This window comes from Phasianus colchicus, chromosome 3 (genome assembly GCF_987193195.1).
Source record: "Phasianus colchicus chromosome 3, bPhaCol1.hap1.1, whole genome shotgun sequence".
In the NCBI taxonomy this organism is placed as follows: Eukaryota; Metazoa; Chordata; class Aves; order Galliformes; family Phasianidae; genus Phasianus; species Phasianus colchicus.
In genome coordinates this window covers 57311565-57335291 of record NC_143438.1, presented here as the reverse complement: position 1 = coordinate 57335291, position 23727 = coordinate 57311565, and the positions used below count along the sequence as shown (strand labels likewise).

Genomic DNA, 23727 nt, shown 5'->3' with positions numbered 1-23727 from the left:
ATCTTTAAGGCGAAACTTTACCTTTTCATCATGTAGATAAGCAATCTGGAGACATTCAGACATTTCAGTGAGTTTTATTTCAGTGACTTTATTATTTACTTTACAAAACCTAGGAAAGGAGGCAAGGGTCCATATTTCTAGCTTCCTACTCCTATCATAAGTCAGGCTCAGTGTTAAACACTACTAATTTGCAAGCATTACTACAAAGCACATATTTTATTTAAACATTTTTGAAAATTAAATGAATGGTTTTCCACATTTCCTTGTTTCAAATGAACCACTGCAAACAATACAATCCACAAAAGAAAGTCGCAGCCAAAACCAAATTTCATCAATTTTACTGTTTGGCTATCATCAGCCTCCTGGATTTACTTTATTATTACAATAAAACATTAACTCAGCAGAATATTCTAATTCAGCAGATATTTTCCCTTCTGTGAGCTGATTCTGAGGGTTCAGCACTGCCTATACCGTCAAGAGCATGGACCCTGACCCAGCATTACATACCTGAAAGAAAGGAACTTTTGACCCCTTTCAAGAGTCCTTCAAGTAGAGCAGGTTGTGAAAGCAGAAAAGGTATTTATTTAAACAGCACGGCAGCTTCCAAACCCTGGCTCTTTGTGACCATAGGGAGCCATTTGTTCCCGAGTGGGCAAGCAAAGCAGCCTGTTTGTGCCAGCGTGTATCAAAGCACTCCCTCCATCCCCTCTTGAAGACAGTCCTTCAAACAGAGCTCTGAACCTTCATTTGGAGATGATGGGTCACACCTCAGATTTTCAAAGTCTCCCTGAGACACGTTATTAATAGTGAATATAGCACAGCAATTAGGCAGTATAACGAACCCAGCGCTTCATAAGGGAGTGACTGCCTAACACAGCAGGCAGAAAGTGAGGGCTCAGAAAGCTGCGTGCTCTGCGTTTCACAGGAGTGTAACAGCAGCGTAGACGTACCACTCGGGAAGGAGGGACACGAAGGATCCGAGTGCCGAGGAAACGCCTTCGGGGCTATTTTTTTCCGGCGGCATTGAGTACCCTATGTCTCACAGACTTTCTCTGAAGTTGCGAGCGTTCAGAGTTCTCCTGTCTAAGGGCGAGCGCAGGGTGAAAGCAAGAGCCACCCAAAGCGCTGCTGCTCTGAAGGAAGAGACCACCCAGAGCAGCAAACACAGGGCACCGGGTCAGCAAACTCAGACCATCCTTAACGTTTTTATGAGACAACTACAGCACGTTTGGGAAGCCCAGGCATCATCCATTCACTTGAACCCTCCCGGGGAGCTCTCACCCCGGCGCAGCTCGCTGATGGCGCCACCTCCTCACGCTCCCCGCTGCCGTCTCCGCGCACCAGCTGCCGTCTCACAGAATGCCGCCCCTCCCTCACGCAAACTCCGCCTGACGAGCTCCCCCAGATCCCACACAGCTCCGCAGCTGCGGACGAGGCACGGAAGACCACCCCGCCCGCTCTCCCACGGGCTCCGACCGGCCGGACCCGTTCCCCCCGCCACCGACCCGCGGCCCTTCCGGCCCTTCCGGCCCGCCCCCCGGTATCCGGTCAGCCCCGCTCCGGGGCGGCTGCGGTATAAAGGCCGGGCTCGGCCCGCAGTCCCGTTCCCCATGTCGTACTTCCTTCGCGGTACGCGGCCTCTCCGTTCCCTCAGGCGGAGTTACTTTCGTTCTTCAGCCCGGCGAGCGGAGGTACCGGGGGTGCTGCGGGGGGGCGCTGCCGGGGGAGCCCTGTGTGTGCCGGGCTCCCGGGAGCTGGCGGTGCTCAGCGCGGGGAGGGGGCGGCGAGCCGCTCCCTGCTGCTCCGAGCCGTCTGTGGGCTGGGTGCTGGTGTTAGACGGCGGGCGGGGGAGCCGACGGAGTGAGGTGGGCCAGGACGGACGGGTGGGTCAGGGCAGTGCGGCATCATCTAGTGAAGGCATTGCGTGCCAGACTCCTCGTCTCGGCTCAGGCACCGCTGTGTGTGCGGAGGTTCGCTGCCCTCTGGATGCGGTGAACGAATGCATGCCTGCCGGTATCTGCTCGGGTGGTTGTACCATCCGTTTTTTAGCGCTTTCTCTATTAGTGGTGTATTGGAGCAATATACGGTAAAGACAGCTTATAAAAAAAAAAAATGCTGAATTTTTTATGCGTTCTGTTAGTGATAGAATGGGGGGAATGGCTTTTAATTACAAGAGGGGAAACTCAGGTTAAATAGTAGGAAGAAATCCTTTACACAGTGAGGCCCTGGCACAGCTGCCCTGAGAAGCTGTGGTGCCCCATCCCTGGATGTACTCGAGCTCAGGTGGGATGGGGTCCTGGGTAGCTGAGCTGGTAGGGAGCAGCCCTGACCGTGGCAGGACTGGATGGGCTTTAAGATCCCTTCTGACTCAAGCTGCTCCATGACAGTAGTCCCAGTTCTGTCCTTGCAACTTGTGGACACTGGTAGTCTGCAGGGGCTGCTCAGCTGACAGCATCAGCACCTGCACATACAAGTCTGTTCTGGAAACTCTCTGTGGCTGGAAAGCAACCTGACTGATAAGCTGTTGTGAAACCTCTTGTGACTTTGCTACTGCATAGAAGCCCTTCGTATTGACGTGGGGGGGAGGGGGAAAAGTATTAAAAGCAGTGTGTGTCACCAGAATGACTGGTGAGGAAATGCAGGAATCTGCTTGTCCTATGTGTGCCAAAGGTATCTGGCTCATTCACCTGTAAATCTATTCCCACTCATGTGCTCCCAGTTACTGTGGCTGCTGTCAGACCAGCCCTGTGCTATCAGTTGGCAGAGCAGAGCTGTGGGCCAGGCACAGGTAGGCTAAGGAAGGCACAGCAGAGGGAAGTGGTAAGCATCTTAGTGAGGGGTATGGAGTTTGACAACCCCTATACCTAAACCAATTCCACTTCCCCAAGAGAAAACAAGACCTCCTCTGAGCTCTAGCGTGTCTCTGCCCTGTATAAGCCTGATTATATCGCTTACTAAATTGCTGACACACTCGGAACTGGTTTTAGATCAAACAGAATATTATACTCAGAATGCTGTTACCTCCCTTGTGTTTTCTGTATGGATTAAGGACTCTTTTGCAGCTCTCTGCAACATTCATATCTGCTCCTTTCATGCCAATACAGTATGTTACCTTCACCCTTCTAAGTTAACTTGGTGAAGTTAAACTCTGTAGCTGCATCTGCTTTGAAGAATTCCTACTTCTGTTTTAGACACTGCAAAAAAAAAATTGTAACAAAAAAATGTTGGTTTTGATACACGTGCAGTTTAGTAACTTTAGTAACACTTCTCCCACCTAATTCTAGGCTCAGATCTGTGATAGCTCTACGTAGCTCTGAGAGTCTACTGCAGGTAAAATCACTGCAGTATCTACGAAAATATTGTGCTGTAAGCAATACTTAAATCAGTTTTAATACCTTTTCTGTGCTAGAACTTGTGTATACTTTGCACCATTTGAAAGGGAATTAGAAAGAGAAAATACTTACTGTATGACATGTCCTTCAAAAAAAGGAACTTGTTTCCTGACCCACTCTGCTTTTGACTAATGCTTTTCTGTTACCAGAATTGGTATGGAAACTATGTCCTAATGCTTGCACTGTAAAGCTTTCTGAACTAACTTGCTCTGATTTTGCAGTTGTCTGTTCCTTCACAGGTATTGAGCTGTTTGCCATGTACCAAAACTTGATGCTCCTGACAACATGTAAATCGAAATGCTACAGTTTGTGAACTTTGCTCAGAGCTGCAGAGATATAAGTAACTTATCTTTAGGCAATTGTCAAACATGAGTATGTACCTAGATACCAGTGTTAACGAAGATGTGATTGAATCAGGCACTTAGTGCTGAAAGTTGAAGTGTAAGCACTGGTAAGCTGTGCCTTTAGCTCAGAAGTAAAATATTGATCTTTTGCACTATAACTAAGTCAAAGATAAAAACCTGCCCTGACCAAGGGCATGCTTCTTGTGTAGCACTCATATGCTGGGGAATGGACTTAAATGCCTGCTCTGAGTTACTGTGATGAGTATGGACTGTGTAGGTAAACACATACTTGTGATTCAAGCCTGTTGATTTCTAATTGCCATGCGTTTTGGCTTCAGATGTTGAAAGGGCAAATGTTGCCTCTTTTAGGGTGTCTATATTCTGTTGGAGCGGAGGTGGAAAGCCATGATGTGAAGGGTGGAGAATTTCCAAAGCAAGTATTTCTTCTCTCTCCCAAATGACAAATATCTTCTTGCTTTTCTGGAAGAGAATAGGAACACCCTCGAGACAATATAGAAACAGGGTAGGTGAGTCAGACATGCAGATGTAAGCCCATGTACTCACTAGGCTGCTTCTGAGTTCAGAATACTTAGAATAGATTGGAAAATGCTTTTCTGTTTGGAAATGTTGATGTTTGCATTCTCTTCAATCAGATATCGGAAAAAATAGCCTCAAGATGAACTTCTTCCTGGAGCTGCTCAAAGTTATTGGACTTTCAACATATTACATGCTGGAATCACTGGTGTTTTTGTTTGTGCCTAAACGTAAGAAGAATGTGAGTGGTGAAATAGTATTAATAACAGGAGCAGGAAGTGGAATTGGAAGACTCTTATCCTTAAAATTTGCCAAACTTGGAGCCACACTGGTTCTTTGGGACATTAATCAAGATGGACTCCGAGAGACCTGTAGACTGGCTGAAGAAAATGGAGCTGTAAGAATACATTCTTACATCTGTGACTGCAGCAAAAGGCAGGAAGTCTACAGAGTAGCAGATCAGGTAAAGTATCTCTCTTCTGTCTTTGACACTATTCTGAGGTGTTGGTGATGTATGATACGCTTTAGCCATGTCAAGTCAAGAAAATACTTCATTTGATTTATTGCATATACTACCTGTTTTAAGCATACTGATTTTTAGAGTTGACTTTTGTACTTTAAAAATAAAAAGAGCTGCTTTTCTTTCAGTGACAAATTTCAGCTGAGTGGCTTTGCATTTGTGCAGCATTTGCTGGTGAAGTACACAAAGACATCTTATTGAAATGAAAGCAGTATTTCAAGTTCTAGAAACATTTTACAAAAAGTAAACCCTGAAGATTGTACCTTGTGAAAAGGATTAATGACAATTTGGACTAGTTCCCTAGCTGTGAATAGACTTTTGCAAGTGCATATGAACAGAATTAATAAATATAACTTGAAGGCTTCGTTAGTATGCTTTCTAAAAAGCTTTGTAAATACGGCTTGTGGTTAGATATCTTGGGCAGGGCTTGTAGAAGTGCCAAAAGCTAAAACTGCCTAACAGTTTCCATTATAACAACCTGCTCTCATTTGCTTAAAATGTTGCTAAACTTAAGTGCAGTTCTAAGGACCTGAGGGCTGATGCTTCAGTACCATGGAGAAAAGCAACAGAAGAACCTTTCTGGATAAGCACAGAGGATATAGCTATGTGTGTAGTATAGATTAAGGATGATGAAAATGAGGAGATGGGAGCAAGGAGGTGGTAAAGGCATCTTGTAACCACACAGTGCAGGATTCCTCACTTTACAATATTCTGTCAAGTTCATTAACAGCTGAACCACAGTGAAAACAGACTACCACTACTGTTATTTTAGATATAGCATGTCCTCCTGGCAGCTGATGTAGAACCACACTGAAAGTGTTCTTATTAGCAGCAAGACCTTAGTATTAATCAGTGCTTGATGCTGCTGTTTATTTAGTACTGTGTAGTAGATCGTGGCTCAGTGTGCTGCTTCAGTCTTTGCAACATGAGGCAGAACTGTTCCAGAGTTTTTTGTCTCCTGTGGTTTAGCTACACACACAGTAACTTGGAGTGGTGCAAGATGATAGTGAACTAAATTCATGCAGGAAGTATGTAATGTTGTTTTGCATGGTGTATTTCCTGGAATCTCAATGTCAAAATGAAATGCAGCTGATCCTTAACTACCTGCTTTGGGTACTTCATCAGCCACACAGAAATCAGAAAACATTTCAGTTGGAAGAAAAACAAAAAGTGATTGGGTGTGTGGTGTCCTTATTTCCTGTACCAACATTACAAAGACAACTTTTGGTGCTGAGAGCTACAGCTTAAGATGTGTTCAAATGTCCCTGTTGCATCACCACCCCCAAAAGGAATGTGGCCTTCTGACTTAACTCCCTTACTTAGAAGTTTAGCTTAACGTTAGGCATATGGGGCTTTGAAAGAGGGAAGTAACTTTTATGGGTTTTTGATCTCCTATTTGGGAGGAAACAGCCTTTTCCTCATTATCAGATAATGAATTGTATATGGGCTCACACTTGCTTCAAGATCCTCTTGCATGTTACTGCTTTGCTCATGCTCTATTTTGATTTTTGTTGTTACTGATTGCTTGTCAGCATGACAGTTTTCTTTTGTATGAATCTTGTTTGCTTTTGCTCCCCTGCACAGCAGAAGCAAGTTTCTCAGTGATATTTTTGTGCTCCCAAATACAGTGCCACTTTTCCCACCTTGTAGGAAGCTATGGGAGATGGTCTTTGTCCATGGAAGGCAGGCACTTTGGGATGCTCTCTGTGATTCACAGAAATACAGCCAAACTTCTATATATAAAGTTATAAATGAAATGCAGCAACAAACAGGAAAGGGTGCTCATGCTTGATAAAGATGCTTACCCAGGTCAGCAGTTTGCATAATGCTCAGCTTACCTAGCCTAAAACAAACACCTGGAGTATCCTTTCCTGCTCTGCATAATGGAGAGGCTTATAATTCTGGAAAGATGACATTCTCTGCTCCATTAAATTACTCAGTAAAGGTGTTCTGTTCTGAGAGAAGAATGTAGAAGCCTGGTCTGAGTGTCTTGGCTTTCTGTCTTACTTGGGTGGCTGTGAGGAGGGAACTAGAACAGCCAGTTGTGTGAGCAAGGAGCCGTCACATCTAGTTAGTAGTTGTTGAACAGCTGAAGTGTATGGGCTGCATCAAGGCACTCAAGTCTGCTTTGAATGCTATTCAAAATGCAAATGTATTTTGGAAAGCTTGGTAGAAACAGCTGTCCTTAAACAGGAATAAAGCAAGAGGTTGCTTAGGTTTTTATCCCTAGTTAGAAATGGAATGATTGAGGCTCTGTTCTTATTTGCTGCCTTCTCACAGTATTTTCATCTTCACCTTAAGGGAATGCCCCAGGTACCAGCTTATGAACATCCCCCATCTGTCCATGCTTGTGCATGCAAAAGCAGCATGACTGCTCATTCAGGTATTTATTTGCCCCAAACGGTAGGCCTGGGGAGTGGGTCTGCGCTTCCAGGTTTGCAAAGATCATCAGATGTGAGGTAGTGCTACTGCATCATTTGCCACTGATTCCAGGTCTGAGTTCCCACAGTTGTTAACTTGTGATGGGGCTGTGTGCTCCTGTTAGTGACTGGACCAACTTGTCCAAGGCTGCATGCAAAGATTATGTAGCACTACTCCAGGAATAATTGAATTGTTACCTGATGACCTTCTGGGAGGGGTATGACTGAGGTAGAAGGGGGGCTTTGGCTTACAGAGTGAAATAAAAGCTATTCCATACAATCCTACTAAGACTGCTTTTTTTTTTTTTTAATCCATACCTTTTAACAAACATGGAGAATATTGAAAAAAGTTCAGAGACATTGAGGTTGTTAAAGGGATAAGCATTCCATTTAAATCCTTACTCTTAAGCAAGCTATTCTGTGTGGTCTCCTCATGCTCTGTTCAGTTGCTGTATTTGCATAGCATAGGACATCTCATTGAGAAATGAGTTTCCTATGATCTGGAACTCAATGGCCAGGGGGCATAAGAAGAAGGTGCTTTTCCTAAGCTACTCACCAGCAGAGTTTTAGCACTTGATCTGGAAGCTACAAATTAAACAAAAATAGGGAACTTGTCTCCTGTTTCCTGGACAGCAGAGATGGATGAACTATACTTGAAATACCACACTAAATATTCTCCTTCTGTGAAAGCTGGTACAGTATCTTGATGGTATCAGCTCGCCTGTATTGTACTGTCAGGTTACTCTATTCTCATTCTGGAGCTGAAATGAGAACTATGCTTCCACTTACTGAGCTAAATTATTTTTTAGCCAACTAATTTTCTGGAACCATTTCAAAAGGTTTCTGGCTCAGTGTTACAATCAAAGCAAATATTCTAGAAACAAACTGCTTGTCGTGTGCTGCTGCAGAAGGCTCTTGAGGTTTTTGCATTCCGTGAAAGCATGTGTTTTTCACCTCCACCTAACTGTAGATACACAAATTAAAAAAATAATAATAAAATAAACACCTTAATTTGGTATGAGAAACTGTTAAATTCCTAATCTATGAAGTTGCTTGAAGCAGTCAAGGAAAAGGCTGTAATATGGAAAATAATTCTATAAGCTGTCTTTCTCACTGTTTATGCACATGTGGAATATTTGTAATGAAAAATGACTGTTTGCCCATTCTAACTCTAATGTGCTGAGGGAGAGAACTCTGATCCTCAAGAAGGGTGCAAGGAGGTCTGGTTTAACAGGAAAGCTCTTGTTGCACACAAGTGGAGGTATGGCTAGTGCAGTGCAATACTTGCAATTGCATAACAGAGGCAGCCAGAAGAAATGGAACCTGTGGAAAACAGCACAAAGAGCCTTGAAATATCTGAAATACTATGATGCTATTAAGTAGTTGCTGTCCTATACGATGGCAGAGAGAAAATCCTGGATTGTTTGGATGCATGCAACTTACGTTACCAGCAGGTAACCCTCTTTTCCTTCTCTTCATTAGAAGACAAGTGGTGTAAAAGCTAGCTTCAGTTCTGAAGCTGTATGGCAGCACTGCTTCTGAATACAAGTAACTCTGGAATATGTAAGAGGATTTGAGTATACAAGAAATCTCACAAATGAGGTTAGTTTTAGCTATTAGTTTAGGCCCTCATGTAGGTTTTAGTGTACTGATTCCATTTACTTGGCATGAGGATTTATATACTATGCCTTGCAGCATGGCACAGAAATGGTCCTAAATACAGAATTGCCTGTTGGTTTTGAGATGGGTTTAATGTAGGAAAGTACTTATATTAGTAAAGGTCTCTCCAGTAGGGATTTATCTGGAACAGTCACAGTGAGAACCATAGTTCTCTGAAAGCAGACACTTACTTGGAGCTGTGAGCTGCTGGGCTCCAAAGTCCAGGAGTGAGCTCAGGCCTAAATAGGCATCAAGTGGGAAAGTGCAAGAACCCATAGTATTTGGATCTGTAACAAGCACAGTACATTCAGCTTGGTTGAGATGTGTGACACTTCTATTTCTTATATTGTTATGTATAAAATTTGGAAAGCGTGTTTTATATTTATTGCACAATAATCTCAAGTCTTTTTTTGTTGTAGGTTAAAAAAGAAGTTGGTGATGTCAGCATCCTAGTCAACAATGCTGGCATTGTAACTGGAAGGAGCTTTATTGAATCTCCAGATTCACTTGTGGAAAAAACTATGGAAGTGAACACAATGGCACACTTTTGGGTAATGCTGTACTTGTACATACACAAATAAACATCCTCCTAACATGTTTTCAGTATTAATTTTGCCATTTGGAATTGAGTAAAGTATGCAGAAGTTGAGTCAGAAATGATATAAGAAATTATTTTCTATGCCTTGGAGTATGTGACATAAAGAAGGGTGAAGAATGCATTCTTTAGGAACTTCTAGGTAGATAAATGGAAGAAAAACTGCTTAGCATTTAGAAATTCTTTTAAGAACTGAAGTTTTTCATTCTGCTAAATTCTTAAGCTAATCAGATACTATATCCCTCAATATTCATTGATGTGAAACAGGTCCAGCTTAGAAGTTGCTGCTCTAGCAACAGAAGTGTTGAATTCTGTTATTGTTCTAGTTACTTTGTGGTTATGATAGTTATAGTAAGAAATACCACGTGTCCAGTCAGCGTTCTAATACTAAGTAGGGCTTTTGTCCAAAATGAGCAACTTAATGTGCTTTTCCTCCTTTCAGGGAAGAAGGGCCATCTATGCTGTGTTCTTACTATAAAGAATTGTAAATGTGTCATTAAAACATGCTTTGGTTTCATCATAAATAAATTTAACCACAAAGATTAAGTAAATTTAGTTAGAAGGAAGATGTGAAATTCAAATTTTTGCCATTTTACAAAATTTGTAGTGAGTCTTCAATTTTCATTTGAAACAACATAGTGCTGAGCTTTAAGGTAAAAGCAGTTTTACAGTTAGCTGAAGCTATGTTTTCTGCTTTCAGCAAGTTGGCATCTGTCTACAGTGTTGAGAAAATGGGGCTGGTTGGACATAGAACATCCCAGCTTAGTTTAGCGTTCAAACAACTCTTGTATAATAGTTGGGAAGTTCTCACTAAAAGTGCAGGCAGAATTTCTCTACAAATTTCACCTTTGGAATATTATAGCAAGTACTTCACTTACTAATATGTTTCATTGCAACTCTGACTTACGTTGCAGACTTATAAAGCCTTCCTTCCAGCAATGATAGCCTCTAACCATGGACACTTGGTTAGTATTGCGAGCTCAGCAGGACTGATTGGAGTCAACCGTCTTGCAGGTAGGTATTAAAGCTGATGTTTGTTTAGTTAAACCAATTGGTTTGATTTAAACCCAGCAATCTACACTCATGAAAAAAGTCCTAACTGTGAGTCTCTGGGTTGTTGCATATAAGTAAAGCAAGTGGTGATACTTTCAAACCAGCTGGCCCTAGACATTTTGTTGAAAAAGTTTTCCAGATGCTCAGCAGTGCTGTGTAACAGGCTTTTCTAGCAAGGCAGTAAGAGGATCCAGGAGCTTCATATGGAACTCTGGAAACTGAGAACTTGTTATTGAAGTTGACCTACAGTCATTTGGTGGCTTAGAGGCAATTTTCTTTGCAGATATGTTCTCAAACTATGCAGCATCCTGTACAGACTTCCCTAACTCAAACTGTTACTAAAATCCAATGTGGTACAGTGGTAGATACACAGTATCTCATTTTGCATTCTCTTTGTCATTCGTTGAGGAGAATCTACTCAGTGTTGAGATTACAGCAAACTGGAAGGAATGCCAGCAAAGTGCATGCAAATGAGGGGAAGGAAAATGAAATAAGTGGTGTAACAGTAAAAGAAATCTAGCTTCAAGATGGTAATAATGAAAACAAATAGAGCTGCAAGCTGATAACACTTAGAGAGTCTTGAAATCCTAAGTTTGAGACTGAAGAAACTAATACATTGATTCGATGAAATCATCTTTTCATGCCAGTCCTTATCTGCTGTTAGCAGATTAGTGACTAGGAAGGTGATAGAGATGTGATGAGAAACTCTCTGGCTGCCAGTCTATACCAACAGCTGATTTAGAAGAGGGAAAGTAAAAGAATGAGTCGCATCAAAAGCAAGTTTTATTAGTAGCCTATGAAATTGCTTCTTACTCTGTTGTGTTTTATTACAGGATAGTAATTTCCTGGGGGTAGCGTGTGTATATCATATCTGTGCCATTCTGTAGTACTACTGTTTGTTTACTTACTAAAGCATAGTGTTTTCCCTCTTCTCTATCAAAAACTGGGACTCACTTTTTTAGTAAGGTTTGATAAATTAAAATGTTTAACTGCAATTACTGTTATATTTGTTTTACAGATTACTGTGCAAGTAAGTTTGCGGCCGTTGGTTTTGCAGAGTCCATTAGTTTTGAGATGAAAGTTCTGGGAAAGACTGGTGTTAAAACCACAACTGTGTGTCCTTACTTCATAAACACGGGGATGTTTGATGGCTGCAGTACCAGGTGAGTAAGCTTCTGTGATGATGTTAAGCAATTTGAACATGTGGTCTTCTTTCTTTTATGACACTTATAAGTTAGATTTTTCCCTGCTTGTGTTGTTTTAGGGCCTCTCAAAGATGGTATCCTATCTAGTGACTAGGCAATGTACGTGGCAAAACTTTCAGTATGTTAGTATTCATTTAAGCTGAAATGTAATTGATGTCCTTCCCTCTATTTCATTCCTTTGTGGAAGTCAAATGCTTCTGTTGTCCTGTCTGGTTTCCTTCATTCACCTCCTGAAGTCACTGCGTAGCTCTGCTCAGTACACTTATAAAATTACAAAATTCAGGTGCCAGATAAAAGCCTAGAGTGTCTTAATACATGGCTCTCTCTTGAGACACAAAGAAAAAATAACAACAACCACTTTCCCTCATTAGGCTAACATAACAAAGGTTTGCTGGTTCAGATGATTTATGGTATTTCTCTTTTAATTATCTGCAAAAATTGATACCTTGAGTAAAATGTCAATCTAAAGAAAGCTGTATTAAAATAAACATCTTCCCTTCTAGGTGGCCGCTTCTGCTCCCCATTTTAGACCCAGACTATGTGGCTGAAAAGATAATGACTGCTATTCGACGAGACCAAGCAATTTTGGTACTACCACGCAGTTTGTATTTCTTCTTTGCTTTGAAAAAGTAAGTTGTGTTCTTCCTTCTTTACCTCGCTCTTTTTTCTAAGCTGAAAATGTTTTGACTAAAAACACAAACTGGACTACTCCTGTACAGCGTGAATGCTCATTCAATTCTGTACATTTCTGGAGTTTTCTTAGTTTCTATGGGTTGGTTCTACACAAAATGATGTCAGAAATGTGTGACTGGCTTGCTGCCTCTGCTAGGGTGCAGTGTTACTGTGGGCTGTAGAAACTGGGCCTGCTCCTCGGGAAATGCATCACTAGAATCTTTGCCCCAGCATTAGGGCATATCTATCTCTTGCAAGCCAGGCTGGTGAACTGATCTAAGGTAATGAAGTAAGGCAGCAAAATGAGCATAACCAGTATTTTGTGAGCACTGGTGGAACTATGTAAGAGATTATAATTTCTTTGTGAGTAGTAGCCATGTGAAGTGACTTCTGTGATTTCTGTATAAACTACAAAAATCTTCTGAGATCTGTTTCTTCTACCTTGCAGTATCCTACCAGTGAAAGTAGGCATTCTCCTTGCGGACTTTGCTGGAGCCCTCCATTTCATGGATAGCTTCAAAGGTCGCGCGAAGAAGGACTGAAAATTGCACAAAACTCAGCAACTGAATAGCAGACCTTGTTAAAGGTGGTGGTGGGAAAGGTCTGCTTCTCTAGCAGCTGTGAACTTAAGGTGCCTCACTTCTACTTAATAACATTTTTAAAGAAATTGATTTTTAATTAGCTCTTAATCAACAGCTTTCATGTGAGCTTTTTTTTTTTAATCCAACGAACTGTTTTCTTTTTCCCTCATTATGGAAGTAGGAAAATTGAAATGCATTCCTTTGGTAATATCTGTTATAATGCCTTAAATATAATTCTGCTTCACAAACCAATAATTAGCAGTTTGGGGGGAGATGATCTCAGGTCTCACGGGTGTGACAATGGATGTCTTGGGGAACAAAAGAATGTAAATGACATTTGTGCTGCTAATTGACTTCTTGTCTAATTTATTTTAAAAGCTAATACTATGCCTGCAACTTTGCAATGAAATCTTAATATCTTATGAGTGCAATATTTTAGGAACAATTTTAACTTTTAATCTCCTGTGTAGATATTGTAGTTACAAAGCATTACACCACTAGTAGAGATGGGATGTCAAACATCTTGCCAAGTAAGACAACAGAAATACCTTTGCTACTAAAGCCAAAGGTATTACATGGTGTAACTGGGGCTTCTCCTAGGACTGTTTCAGAAAGGAATGATGGTGTGTGAACAGTGAATAGGATCACTAGAACGATAGCTTGAGTAACAGCAGAATGTTTTGCTCCTGAATTGGGGAGCAGGCTGTCTTCTATCTACAGAGACTTGTTTTATTTGCATTTACTCTTAGGACTATCCTCAGGTATGCTGTGGGGGAGGCCTTCCTTTTTGACAATGACCACTTAAAGCCCCCCCCCCACTTGACTTTCATTAGACCCAAAACAAGAAAAAGGAAGGTTATATATTATGCTACTTATATATATGCTGGTTAAACCAGTCTCATGTCACAGTATTCCATTGGCAATGCCTACAAACTAAGACTATAACGTGCTTTAGCATGAAATTAATTGCAGACAGCATGGAGAAAGGGGTGATTGGGGGTTGGACTCAAGGATCTCTAGAGGTCCCTTCCAACCCCTACAATTCTGTGAAATAAAAAAAAAATAATAATAATAATTGTTTTCCCATGATGGCCTAGAAACTACTGTCATTTTTCTTGCCTATAATTAATGATGTTTTTACTGACTGAGAAGAGTTTAAGTTGAACTATTTTGCTAATCATGAGCAAGAAACACAGGGTCAAACAAGAATGTTAGAAGTAGCTTTACGGTTATGATGGATTGCTGAGAGGTAGAATTCAGACTGATGAAGAAAATTTGTCTCAGCTGTTCTCTCAGATCTTCTGTTTCAGAAATTCTGCTCAGTTTGCAGTTCAATTCAGGAAGCTGAAGTTATTAATTAGAAAATACATGCCTATAAATTCTGTCATGTGTACATAGCTCTATTTGCTAGTAATAAAGTCAATCACCAATTTACCCGTGTGGTGTATGCATGTCTTGCAGGCTCCTCACCTCCTTATGTTAACAGCGTCCATTTTTCCTCTTAACGTGGAGGATCTTTCCTAGGAATGTGTTGGAGAAGAATGTCTCATAAGGATTTTACAAAATCACTGAGTTTGAAAGGTAGCTATACTTAAAGGAAGGTCAATCAGTGAGTTGCTCAATACTGTCTCCATACTCCAATAGACTCTACAACCACTGTCGGATGGCCTGTTGCAGTGCATGTGACTACACATAGTTTAAAAAAAAACTTACGTGGAATGTATGGTTTCTTTTTTTTTCTCCAATTTTTGTCCATTACCTCTTGTCCTTTCACTGGCTGCCATTAAGAAAAGTCTGGTATAGCTATTTAAAAACTCTGAAGGGAAGAGCCATCTGGAGTGGAGCTGAGGCAGTAGTAACAGTTGTATTGATCACATAAGCAAGACTCTTGTCCAGAAACTGAAACTACTTCAGCTGCACGATTAAAATTAATTTAGCTACCAAGAAAAAAAGCATTTTGTGTTTTTTTTCTATTCTTGGTACATTTAACTAGCAATTTCTTTAAGCAGGATTATTCCTGAGAGCAAATTGACTCGGACAGAGTAGATGTAGGTGTAAACAGCTTCTCAAGCCATCTCATAGTCTAGGTTTGCATTTTAGAGATGAGGATCTGACAAATCAGTTCAGTCTGCTTGCTGACGTAAAACTAAGCTCCTGTTCTGTATTTGTTTTAAAATGGAAAATGATGGCCCTATAACCTGTTTGCACAGCTGGAAGAAATGGATATCATCATAGTGATCTAGGCAACTGGAGTTCACCTCTTACATTTCTGAACACAGGCTTTCTTCATCTCAGGCTTGAACAGTAGCAAGAAGTAAACAAGCTTTATTGCAAAACAACACAGGATCTTTATTGCTCAAGTGTTCAGAGTACTAGCACAGGTGTGATGGTTGCTTTGTGTGACTGGAAGATAACATCCTGTCCTGTTGGTGATTTGACCTCCATAAATACCAAACATATCTAATGAGACAGCATGGCAGGTATGTAAAGATGTGTCTTGGTGGTCAAGAGAGACTTTTTCCATGTTTGGGAGAAGGTATGAGGTATGTGCTTGTATCTTTAGCTACCATATGAACTTAAGATCACAGATGTTCTCTTCCAGCAAGATGATGGTTTTATGTTCCTGATGCCAAGAAGTGCTCTTTCCTCCTGCACCCAGCAAGGAAAGTCCTCACAGAAAGATCTCTGTGAGACCCAAGCCAGAAGGTAGAACATGAAATGGAAAAGCATCTTAGTTGTGACAGTATCGTATCTAACAACAGCATAGAGCTGCCTTTTGAAACACATCAGGCAACTCCCACAAAGAGTTTACTGTTTCTATGACTACTGTTTGAAACTCTTAATGCTGGGTGGGACCTCAGTCACTGCATTAGAACAAAGTTGACTGGGATGGCATAGTTGGCTTGACAGTCATTGATACAGTAACTCAAAGACAGTTCAGGATATGGTGTTGTGTTACCTGCTGCTACTTTCCTATGTGCAAGTTCATATTCTTGTGGTAGCAAAGATCTTACTACTCACTAATGCTTCAAAGCATGGAGAACACCATTTTCCTTGGTGCTGACTTGATTCTGAGAATGAGACAGGAGAAAATAAAAAGCTAACAGCTGAGATATAGGCTGTGTTATTACTTATTTTGTGAATTTGGTAATCATTTCCAAGAGCAATACACAGCTGTATGGAAGCTGGTCTTCACAGTCTGTTCTCATTTTAGGAAGGAACCAAGCAGGTACCTTTTTTCTGGTAGCCTCTGGCAGTTGATCTTTGGAAGACAGCCATGTCTGTTGTCCTGCTGCAAGGCAGGATAGGAGACCTCTGTCAGCAGATACAGCTAGCAGCAACAACCAAGGTTCTTGCATAGCAAACTTTGTCTGTTGGCACTGTAAATGTCAGTGCTATTATATAGGTGGTGAAACCCTGGTGATGGTGCAGTTCCATTGGGGTGAATTTGCATTAAGTGCAAACTAAAAGAAGCTTGCTCAGAAATTAACATGGTGAGATATGATAGCTGAGGCATCTGTGTGTGCGGTCTTCAGAGTACTGCCTGGAAGTGGGAAATCCCGGTGGAGAGCTAACAAGGTGGGTCTTCCCTAGATTAATTTTAACAAATACTCATTGCATTACTTACTGATCTGTCTGTATATTTCTGGCATGTTAATGGTTGTCCCTGAGGCAATGCATCATGTACAGTTAAATTGCACATCTGATTCCAGTTATGCTACAGTTATTGTAAAACAGCATACCTGTGTTTTGGGAAGCTCCTAACTAACAATTTGGGCGAGAGCCGACAGTTCCAAGTAAAGGCTGTGTATCCAGAAGGAACAAATATCAGCAGAATTGCCAGGTGAGGTGCTTGAATTATTTCCTTCAGGATATAATGTGATTTCTCTGCTTTGGCATTGAGTCAGCCTGTAACAGCATGAGAGTAAGGCACCAAATTGAAATCTTCTGTGTTACAACTCCCTAAAAAATGAACGCCAAGTTAATTTCACACACACACAAAAATTGTAAGTACTAAAAAAAAAACCATGCTGAGCTTCAGGTAATGCACTGAATGTTTTTCAGCCTGAAGTTTGTCTAAGCTGTACTTGTGTTTCTTTGGTATAGATAACACTGTACAGTTATGGATTTGTTCCACGTAAATGTGAATATGATTACACTTGAACTTAAGGCTAAGATTACCTGCATCTGATACAAGGTTATTCATGTGATTCTGTAGTGACAAGAATAGCATCTGCAACTTGTGGGGAAAAAAAAAGTTGGTGTGTATGATGTGCTTGAGTGTTAATTCATACTCAGGTGTCATTTATCTGTAGGTTTCTGAGTAAATTCCTTCTTAAACAATTAAGATGAGCACTTGTTTGAAAAAAAGAGAGCAAGATTAACATAGCTGACTGGAAATTGTGATGTCCTGTGTTTTCAATATGGCTTACATCTCTAAAGATAGAGACAGTCACCACATGAGTATGTTATTCTGTAATACAGAGTGAATGTAGCACAAGTATTATACTATATGCAAGTACTGTGTAATACTTGTGTGTAATACAAGTGAGAGTGTGAAGGGAATACTTGAAGCAGGTAGAGCATGGGTGTAGAAGTGATCATCATCTGTAGCAACGGTCCTGTCCCATGCTCTCTTGTATACACACTTTTACAGTATTTCAGAATATAAAATCACAAGCCTTACCATGAATATTTACACATTCTCCACCTTAGTCAGATGGACCTCTGCATTTTTCTCCTTTTGATAGTGTTCTCTTAATACCAAAAAGAACACTAAAATTACATGTAGATCAAGGGAACGAGCAATGAGAGATGTTCAGGAATCACACCATTCCTTGGCCGAGGATTTTGAAGGAGATGTAACAGAACAATGAGCCATGCTTTTATCAACCAAATATGAGCTTTCTTCACAATTTTGAAGTATCTGATTCAGCCACTTTGAAATCCAGGGAATGATCCTGAAGAATCCCATGCTTACATTCCCAAGTGTGAACCATGAGAGCTTTTGAGTGGGCTCACTGAAGAAAATCTGCAGCTATCAGGGCTTTGTATTCATGCTTTCCACGTAATCTGCCTTATAAGTTACCCTTTGCCACAGGACCAGTCTCTAGATGGTAAACATCTACAAATATTTTTAGATAACATTTTCACACCAATAAAACTACAATCACTAAATTGTAAAACAACTGTAACCTAAACCAATGACTTGAGGTGGCGAAGAGTCTCAGAAGGGGCAGTAGCTTAAATGGTTCATTGCAGAGACCATTTGAGGGCAGAGAATGCTGAAAGGTTAAGTTAGTCTGTAATTACAGAAGTAGCTACCTTTCTTTCCCCTCCGTGTAAGAAAGCTTTTATTTCTGGTGGGATGCACTGATAACAACTGCTAATCAAAGGCAGAGTTATCCTCTTACTTTACCCTGCATCTAACTTTCTTTATCCTACATCTAAGTTCCTTCAACCAACTGTTCATGGCACTGTGTCAGTAATGACTTACTAGCACTTCAAGATTTCTGGAAATTCCTTGGCTCTCCTCCTGTTACCACTCCCAAGTTGGAATACAAGGAAACTTGGCTGGAAAATATTAACAACCTTTGTGTTTTGTCTGCATAGAGAAAAGAATTGCTATAAATCAACTGCTGCTAGCTTGGATATTTTAAAGAAGATTAGCAGAATGAATTGATTTTTAAATTCCCATAAAGAATAAGGTTGTTCCACAAAATAAATTTTCTTAAAGGAAACAAAAACTTGTAAGTCTACATACATGTACACTGTGCCTGATTTTAAGATGAAGTTAATAGAATGCTAAATGGTTAACTTCATCAGTCTGGAGACTACTGGCAATTGTGACTGATGGTTTGAAAATGAATTTGAGGTAGAAATAATAATAAAAAAGGCAAATCATAGTCACAGTCAGTACGGTGTTGATAACACTTGTTTGGCTCTTATGATTTGTATCTGCTGTGATCCAATAAAGATCATAACTTAGCAGTGGCTTCCCACTGAGGGACTTAAAGTACACAGGATTATATACCATTTAGAGACATACGTTGTGCCCTTGCTTTTTTCTGCAAGTATCTGGATATCTGCATTTTGCGTGTGGTGACATTCTGAATATTACCTCTGCAGGTAAGAATTCCAAGAATCATCAGGTCCAACAACTACTAAAGCAGACAAATACAGTTTAATGTTGAAGATGTGGGATGTTCATGGAAAAATATGTGAAAGAATATCTTTGAATAAATCTCAGATATGTTCTGCAAACAATGTGCTTATCAAAAGATGACTCTGAAGGCTTATGAGAGACAGCAAGCATGGTTAGATGAGCAAACCTGGCTTGGAATTGTGCCATATGCTTGGACTTTCCTACACAAAAATTTTAATAACAAATCACACTTGTTCTAAAAACAAGAACAGAGAGAATTGTGCACTTGTTCATTTGGATTGATCCTGCCAAGTGATGAACCTTTGCTGCAATAGCATTGCTACAATGAGAAGTTACACAGACTCATAACTTCAAATAATCCTTTTTGGCATTGTTTTTCTCTGCCCTCCAGGACTGAGAATTTAGCCAGCAAAGTGTTGTCAGGGGCTTGCTGGAGGATTTTGTCTAAGAAGACCCCAACAATGAAGATGAGAAAAATCTATTGGGCAAGGGTGAAGAGAGGCTGAGATACTGCTGCTGCTATCCATGTGGGAGGGAAGAGAGCTGAAAATGGGCTTCTCTTGAGGATGGAGTCAGTCCCCCAGAATCTACTAAACTATACAACAGAGGCCAAAGTAAACAACATCCAGCAAGTATTTGCAAATGTAGAAAAAGCTTAGCTTTTCCCTCTGCATGTAGTAGATTCTGTCCTCTTGACAGTGATCCTCTGAGGGTAACTGTGATAATATTTTCTTCAGGTACTGAAGGAACCATCACTGGTTAGGCTAAGCAGTACAGATCTGCACCACATTAGGTGGAGAAGGAAACACACTGTATGTTGTCAAAGTTCACAACAGTGGCTCGGAGATGATCTTTTCTCAGTGCTTGCTCGCTTGTCAGCAGGGCAGCTGCTGTTACTGCTGCTGACAACAGGCTTACACTTTTCTTCTGGCATCTGGAGAAAGAAGGTATCAACACTGAAAGGAAGAGTCTAAAAGAAGGCAGTTGGACTGCATTAGTTAAAACTTACCGTGGTAAACTGGGTTTGGTTTGTATGTCTCACAAAGTCTGTTTGTTTACAAAGGACACTAAGATTTGTCAAATCATGACAATAGGTTCTCCATGCTTTTTTCCTGACAGCTGATTGGACATGTGCAGTCCCTATGGGGGAACAGAGGCTGGTAAAGTTTTCCATATGGCTTGTATTTTTTTTTCTTCTCTCTACCATCAACAATCTGGAAAACAGCTATTTGAAACTTCAAGATTACAGAACACTCTTCTACATGTGACCTCTTTTGGGAGACAATCTCGCTGGGTGGAAATATTCTATTACTTTCCACGTTACCAACTGGAAAACAGTGAAACATCCCTGACCAGTATTTCTCTAGATGCCAGTGAGAAGTCCCCTGTATGGACCACTTGTGCACAAGGAACTGTTTATTAAAGAAGATCTCAAAACAGATGGTTGAAGTCACAGCAAAATCTGTGCAGATGATAGCAGCAAACCTTAATTGCAATGACTCTAAATAGGATGGCAGGGGAACCCTCCTAGCTGCAGAACATTTTTTTGCTGGTCAGCCTTGACAGCTCACCATTTCTTGAGGAAGCAGAGCCAATCTATCACTTTTAGCACTTCAGCAGGTGATTAACCAGCAGCTGAGTCATCCCTGGCCAGGGCTAGCACATCCCAAACCAGGGGAGGGGTGGATTGCTGGGGAAAGGAAGCACAACAAATCTTCCTCTACTAATTCATGCCATCTGGAAGTGACAGCCTGTGGGCCTACAGCTTTATTTGCAAAATATTGTTTACAATTTTTATTACAAGGACTACAGGGAATAAGACTTAATTATATTTAGCAGTTCATCATCATTACACAAACTGTTGTTCAGCATTCAGCTTCAGAAAACAGGAAGCAATACTCAGAAGATTGGTTTCTCAGGTTTTTTTTTTTTTTTCCAGACTATTGTTGGTAAGATGTCAAACAATTAGATGGGAAAACTGGAATGGAACCCAGTGTCATGCAGTTGGAGTCTTTTGGTGTGAGAGGGCTTTTTGGTGAGCCACAAAGGATATGACTGTTGCAGTCTTGACTCATCAATTTCACTGGTGATAATCCAAGCTTGTACGGGAGGTCTCTTGGCGCAAGAGTTTGTAATAGAAGGGCAACAAACACAGATGATCCACTGCAAAGCAGACGCTGTGCAGTGCCTGCAGCTCACGTGTTCCAGCACTTGCACAATCACTTTAAGTGCAAAATTACATAAAACCAGCATTAACCCTACCAGAACTGTTCTCCTTAAGCTGCAGGGTTAGCAGTTCTAATCAAGTGAAGGAGCCCACAAGCGTGAGAACTAGCATATGGCTGAAGGTGCATCTATGCAAAGGCAAAAGGATTGGTGAAAAGGGCAAGATCTCCACTTGGCAACAGGAAGCTGTTCAATAGCTCAGCTGTCCAATTTAGCTCTCAGTACAACACTTTGTTTCCAGATCTGAGCTGCAACTTTATATATATATATTATCACTATCAACTAATATAAAAATAAGTTCCTTTCCTTACAGTACAACTAATAATCAAACACAAAATGCTGCAAGATAAATGTACACAGTGGATTATTCATTAACCCACAGTGGAAGAAAGCCAAATTCATAAACAAAGTAATACTTTAGAACACTTGGTTACAGTCAAAATATGTCTTGAATACTACTTTGATCTGTTGTTTCCATTGTAGGGAACCATCCATTGCAGTTCCACCCCGACATGGGGCTGGGTGGAATTTCTGCCATAAGTTGGGGTGAGCAAGTGGACAAGTTTGTTCTCTCAAAAGACAGACTGCAGTCTACCCTCAGGACAAGGGAATGGATAAGAATGAGGCTCCAGGATTCTATAAGGGTGCATGAATGGATGCAAGATAATCCCACAGTCTTTCCTTTCTGCCTCTGCTTCCCCAGACAGGAGGAAGAGCTGGGAACTGAGTACGTGATGCAGGTTCTAGAGGAAGCTAATGAAAGCATACAAGCATCCAGTGTGATATCAAGAGGTGAATGTCAGGATATGGAGACAGATCAAACAGCTGTGCACCTCCATACTACAACCACAGCCTGAGATATGCTAAGAGCCCAACACTCATAGGAAAGAAACTGCCTGAGAGCACAGCTTTCCCTTCTGAGAATCTCATCTGAAGTGCAGCAGGTGTGTCTGGAGCTACAAATTCAAGAGTCAGTGGCAGCACTGGGGATGCCCCAGGCCTACAGAACAGGGCACAGACTGCACCTTCCCTGCCCACACACAACAGCTGTGACTGAGGCACAGACTCCACATGCAGACTTGGGAGCTCTACTACCTCCAGTGCAAGAGAACTTCTAAGTGATATTCAAAAAAAGTGGAGGAGCTTTGGCCTAGATATATGCTTTTTTTTTTTTTTAACTAAAGAAGTCTGATTTTAGATTGGCAATAGCATTGTTTTCTGGAAGATTTTTTTTTTTAAGATATTATTTAATAAAAACAAAATTTTAAAACAAAATACACTGTTGTAAAATCTGCAAATACTCTCAAGCTATTCTATTTTTCCATTCAGTATCCTGTTGGCTTGAATTATCCTTATAAATGATACTAAGTTTAATAACATCCAAATAGTTTAAACAGGTCTCAAAGAAGAGGGGAAAAAATGCTTCATCTTGAGAACTGAAATGTGATTGCCTTGACAGAGAGGAAACCAGCACACAATCATATGCATTCACTGAACACTGACAAATAAGTGTCTTGAGGGTCTGGTTTTTATAGTACCTGAGAAAGAAGAGTACCCTTTATATAAGCTGCCTGTCAGGAGTAGAAAAATACTACTTGGGTTTCCTATTAGCATCTCCCCTGAATCAAAAAGTACTGCAGCTGTGCTGGAGGGCCAGAGGTAGACATTTTCACTTAATGGCAAAGCTGATCATTAGAGGCAGAATCATTAAGGCTGGAAAAGAGCTCTAAAGATGATCTAGTCCGCTAGCACAATACATTAGAATAAGAACAGAGATGCCTTCCAATAAATTCATTACAGATATGATGATTGAGATGTCTCTGTTGAGATACAATAGGGGTAATACTGCTAAAAGAAATGAAAATTAAAATACAAACATAGTTTAAAAAACAGCGAGATAGCATTTTAATTTATTTTGAAGTGCCCAGTTCCACACAAAACCCAGTGCAGGAAGCCTGGAGCTGCCCCCCCTCCCTCCCCAGCATACCCTCTCTGGGTGGGAAACCCCAAGGCCACAGCTCTGCTCCTGCCCCCACCACACACTGTGAACACAGGTTGCTTAATAAGCAACCAATTGTACCATGCTAGTAAAAATACATTCTTGGCAAAGCACTTGATTTGGCTCAATCTCACTTGACGAAAAGTGGTTTATTAAATTAGGTCAATTTGCTTACCTAAAGTTCGCTGAAACTGTTCTTGCAATGCCACATGTTGAGCATCCTTCTAAAGGCTCACAGAAGAGCACCTGCAAGCTGCCAATGTCAGAAGCATCAATCCCTGACTGAACAGCAGCTTCTGTTTCTCTCTTCCAGAAATGTGAATGCTGAGCTGCAGATACATCACAAGGAAAATACACATGC

General features: G+C 40.9%; 2 protein-coding genes across 6 annotated transcripts in view; one reads left to right on the top strand and one right to left on the bottom strand.

Moving 5' to 3' along the window:
* Positions 1 to 58: 58 nt before the first annotated feature.
* The window catches only part of CHCHD7 (coiled-coil-helix-coiled-coil-helix domain containing 7), a 36522-nt gene continuing 12853 nt past the window's right edge, over positions 59 to 23727 (bottom strand). Inside the window, exons 5-7 of one of the 2 annotated variants that reach the window (XR_016465183.1) lie at positions 16719 to 16884; positions 14411 to 14495; positions 59 to 4216 (exon numbers count right to left, since the gene is read on the bottom strand). The gene's annotated coding sequence lies outside the window, so the exon portion shown is untranslated. Of the gene's footprint in view, positions 4217 to 14410; positions 14496 to 16718; positions 16885 to 23541; positions 23696 to 23727 lie in introns of those variants that run through there. The other variant, XR_016465184.1, reaches the window with a different exon arrangement.
* LOC116242263 (epidermal retinol dehydrogenase 2-like) lies at positions 1552 to 23270 on the top strand. Of its 4 annotated transcripts, none has more exons than XR_016465181.1 (8): positions 1552 to 1691; positions 4390 to 4733; positions 9289 to 9420; positions 10379 to 10478; positions 11536 to 11680; positions 12226 to 12351; positions 12843 to 13025; positions 19105 to 23270. XR_016465181.1 is itself a non-coding variant. In XM_031612949.2 (7 exons), exons 2-7 carry the CDS (start codon positions 4413 to 4415, stop codon positions 12934 to 12936), a joined length of 918 nt encoding a protein of 305 aa, XP_031468809.1. In that variant the 5' UTR covers positions 1552 to 1691; positions 4390 to 4412; the 3' UTR covers positions 12937 to 14427. The 4 variants fall into 4 exon arrangements, 2 of the variants coding, with proteins under 2 accessions (XP_031468809.1, XP_089993734.1); XR_016465182.1 differs by lacking the exon at positions 19105 to 23270 and adding an exon at positions 14437 to 16725; XM_031612949.2 differs by lacking the exon at positions 19105 to 23270 and having other exon boundaries at positions 12843 to 14427.

What these genes read in the sequence shown, in the direction of transcription:
- LOC116242263 (XM_031612949.2), top strand. Translation starts at nt 4,413, where the DNA reads ATGAACTTCTTCCTGGAGCTGCTCAAAGTTATTGGACTTTCAACATAT. An exon ending in TGGAGTCAACCGTCTTGCAG is followed by an intron (nt 10,479 to 11,535) that starts GTAGGTATTAAA and finishes TTTGTTTTACAG; the next exon opens with ATTACTGTGCAAGTAAGTTT. An exon ending in TTTGATGGCTGCAGTACCAG is followed by an intron (nt 11,681 to 12,225) that starts GTGAGTAAGCTT and finishes CTTCCCTTCTAG; the next exon opens with GTGGCCGCTTCTGCTCCCCA.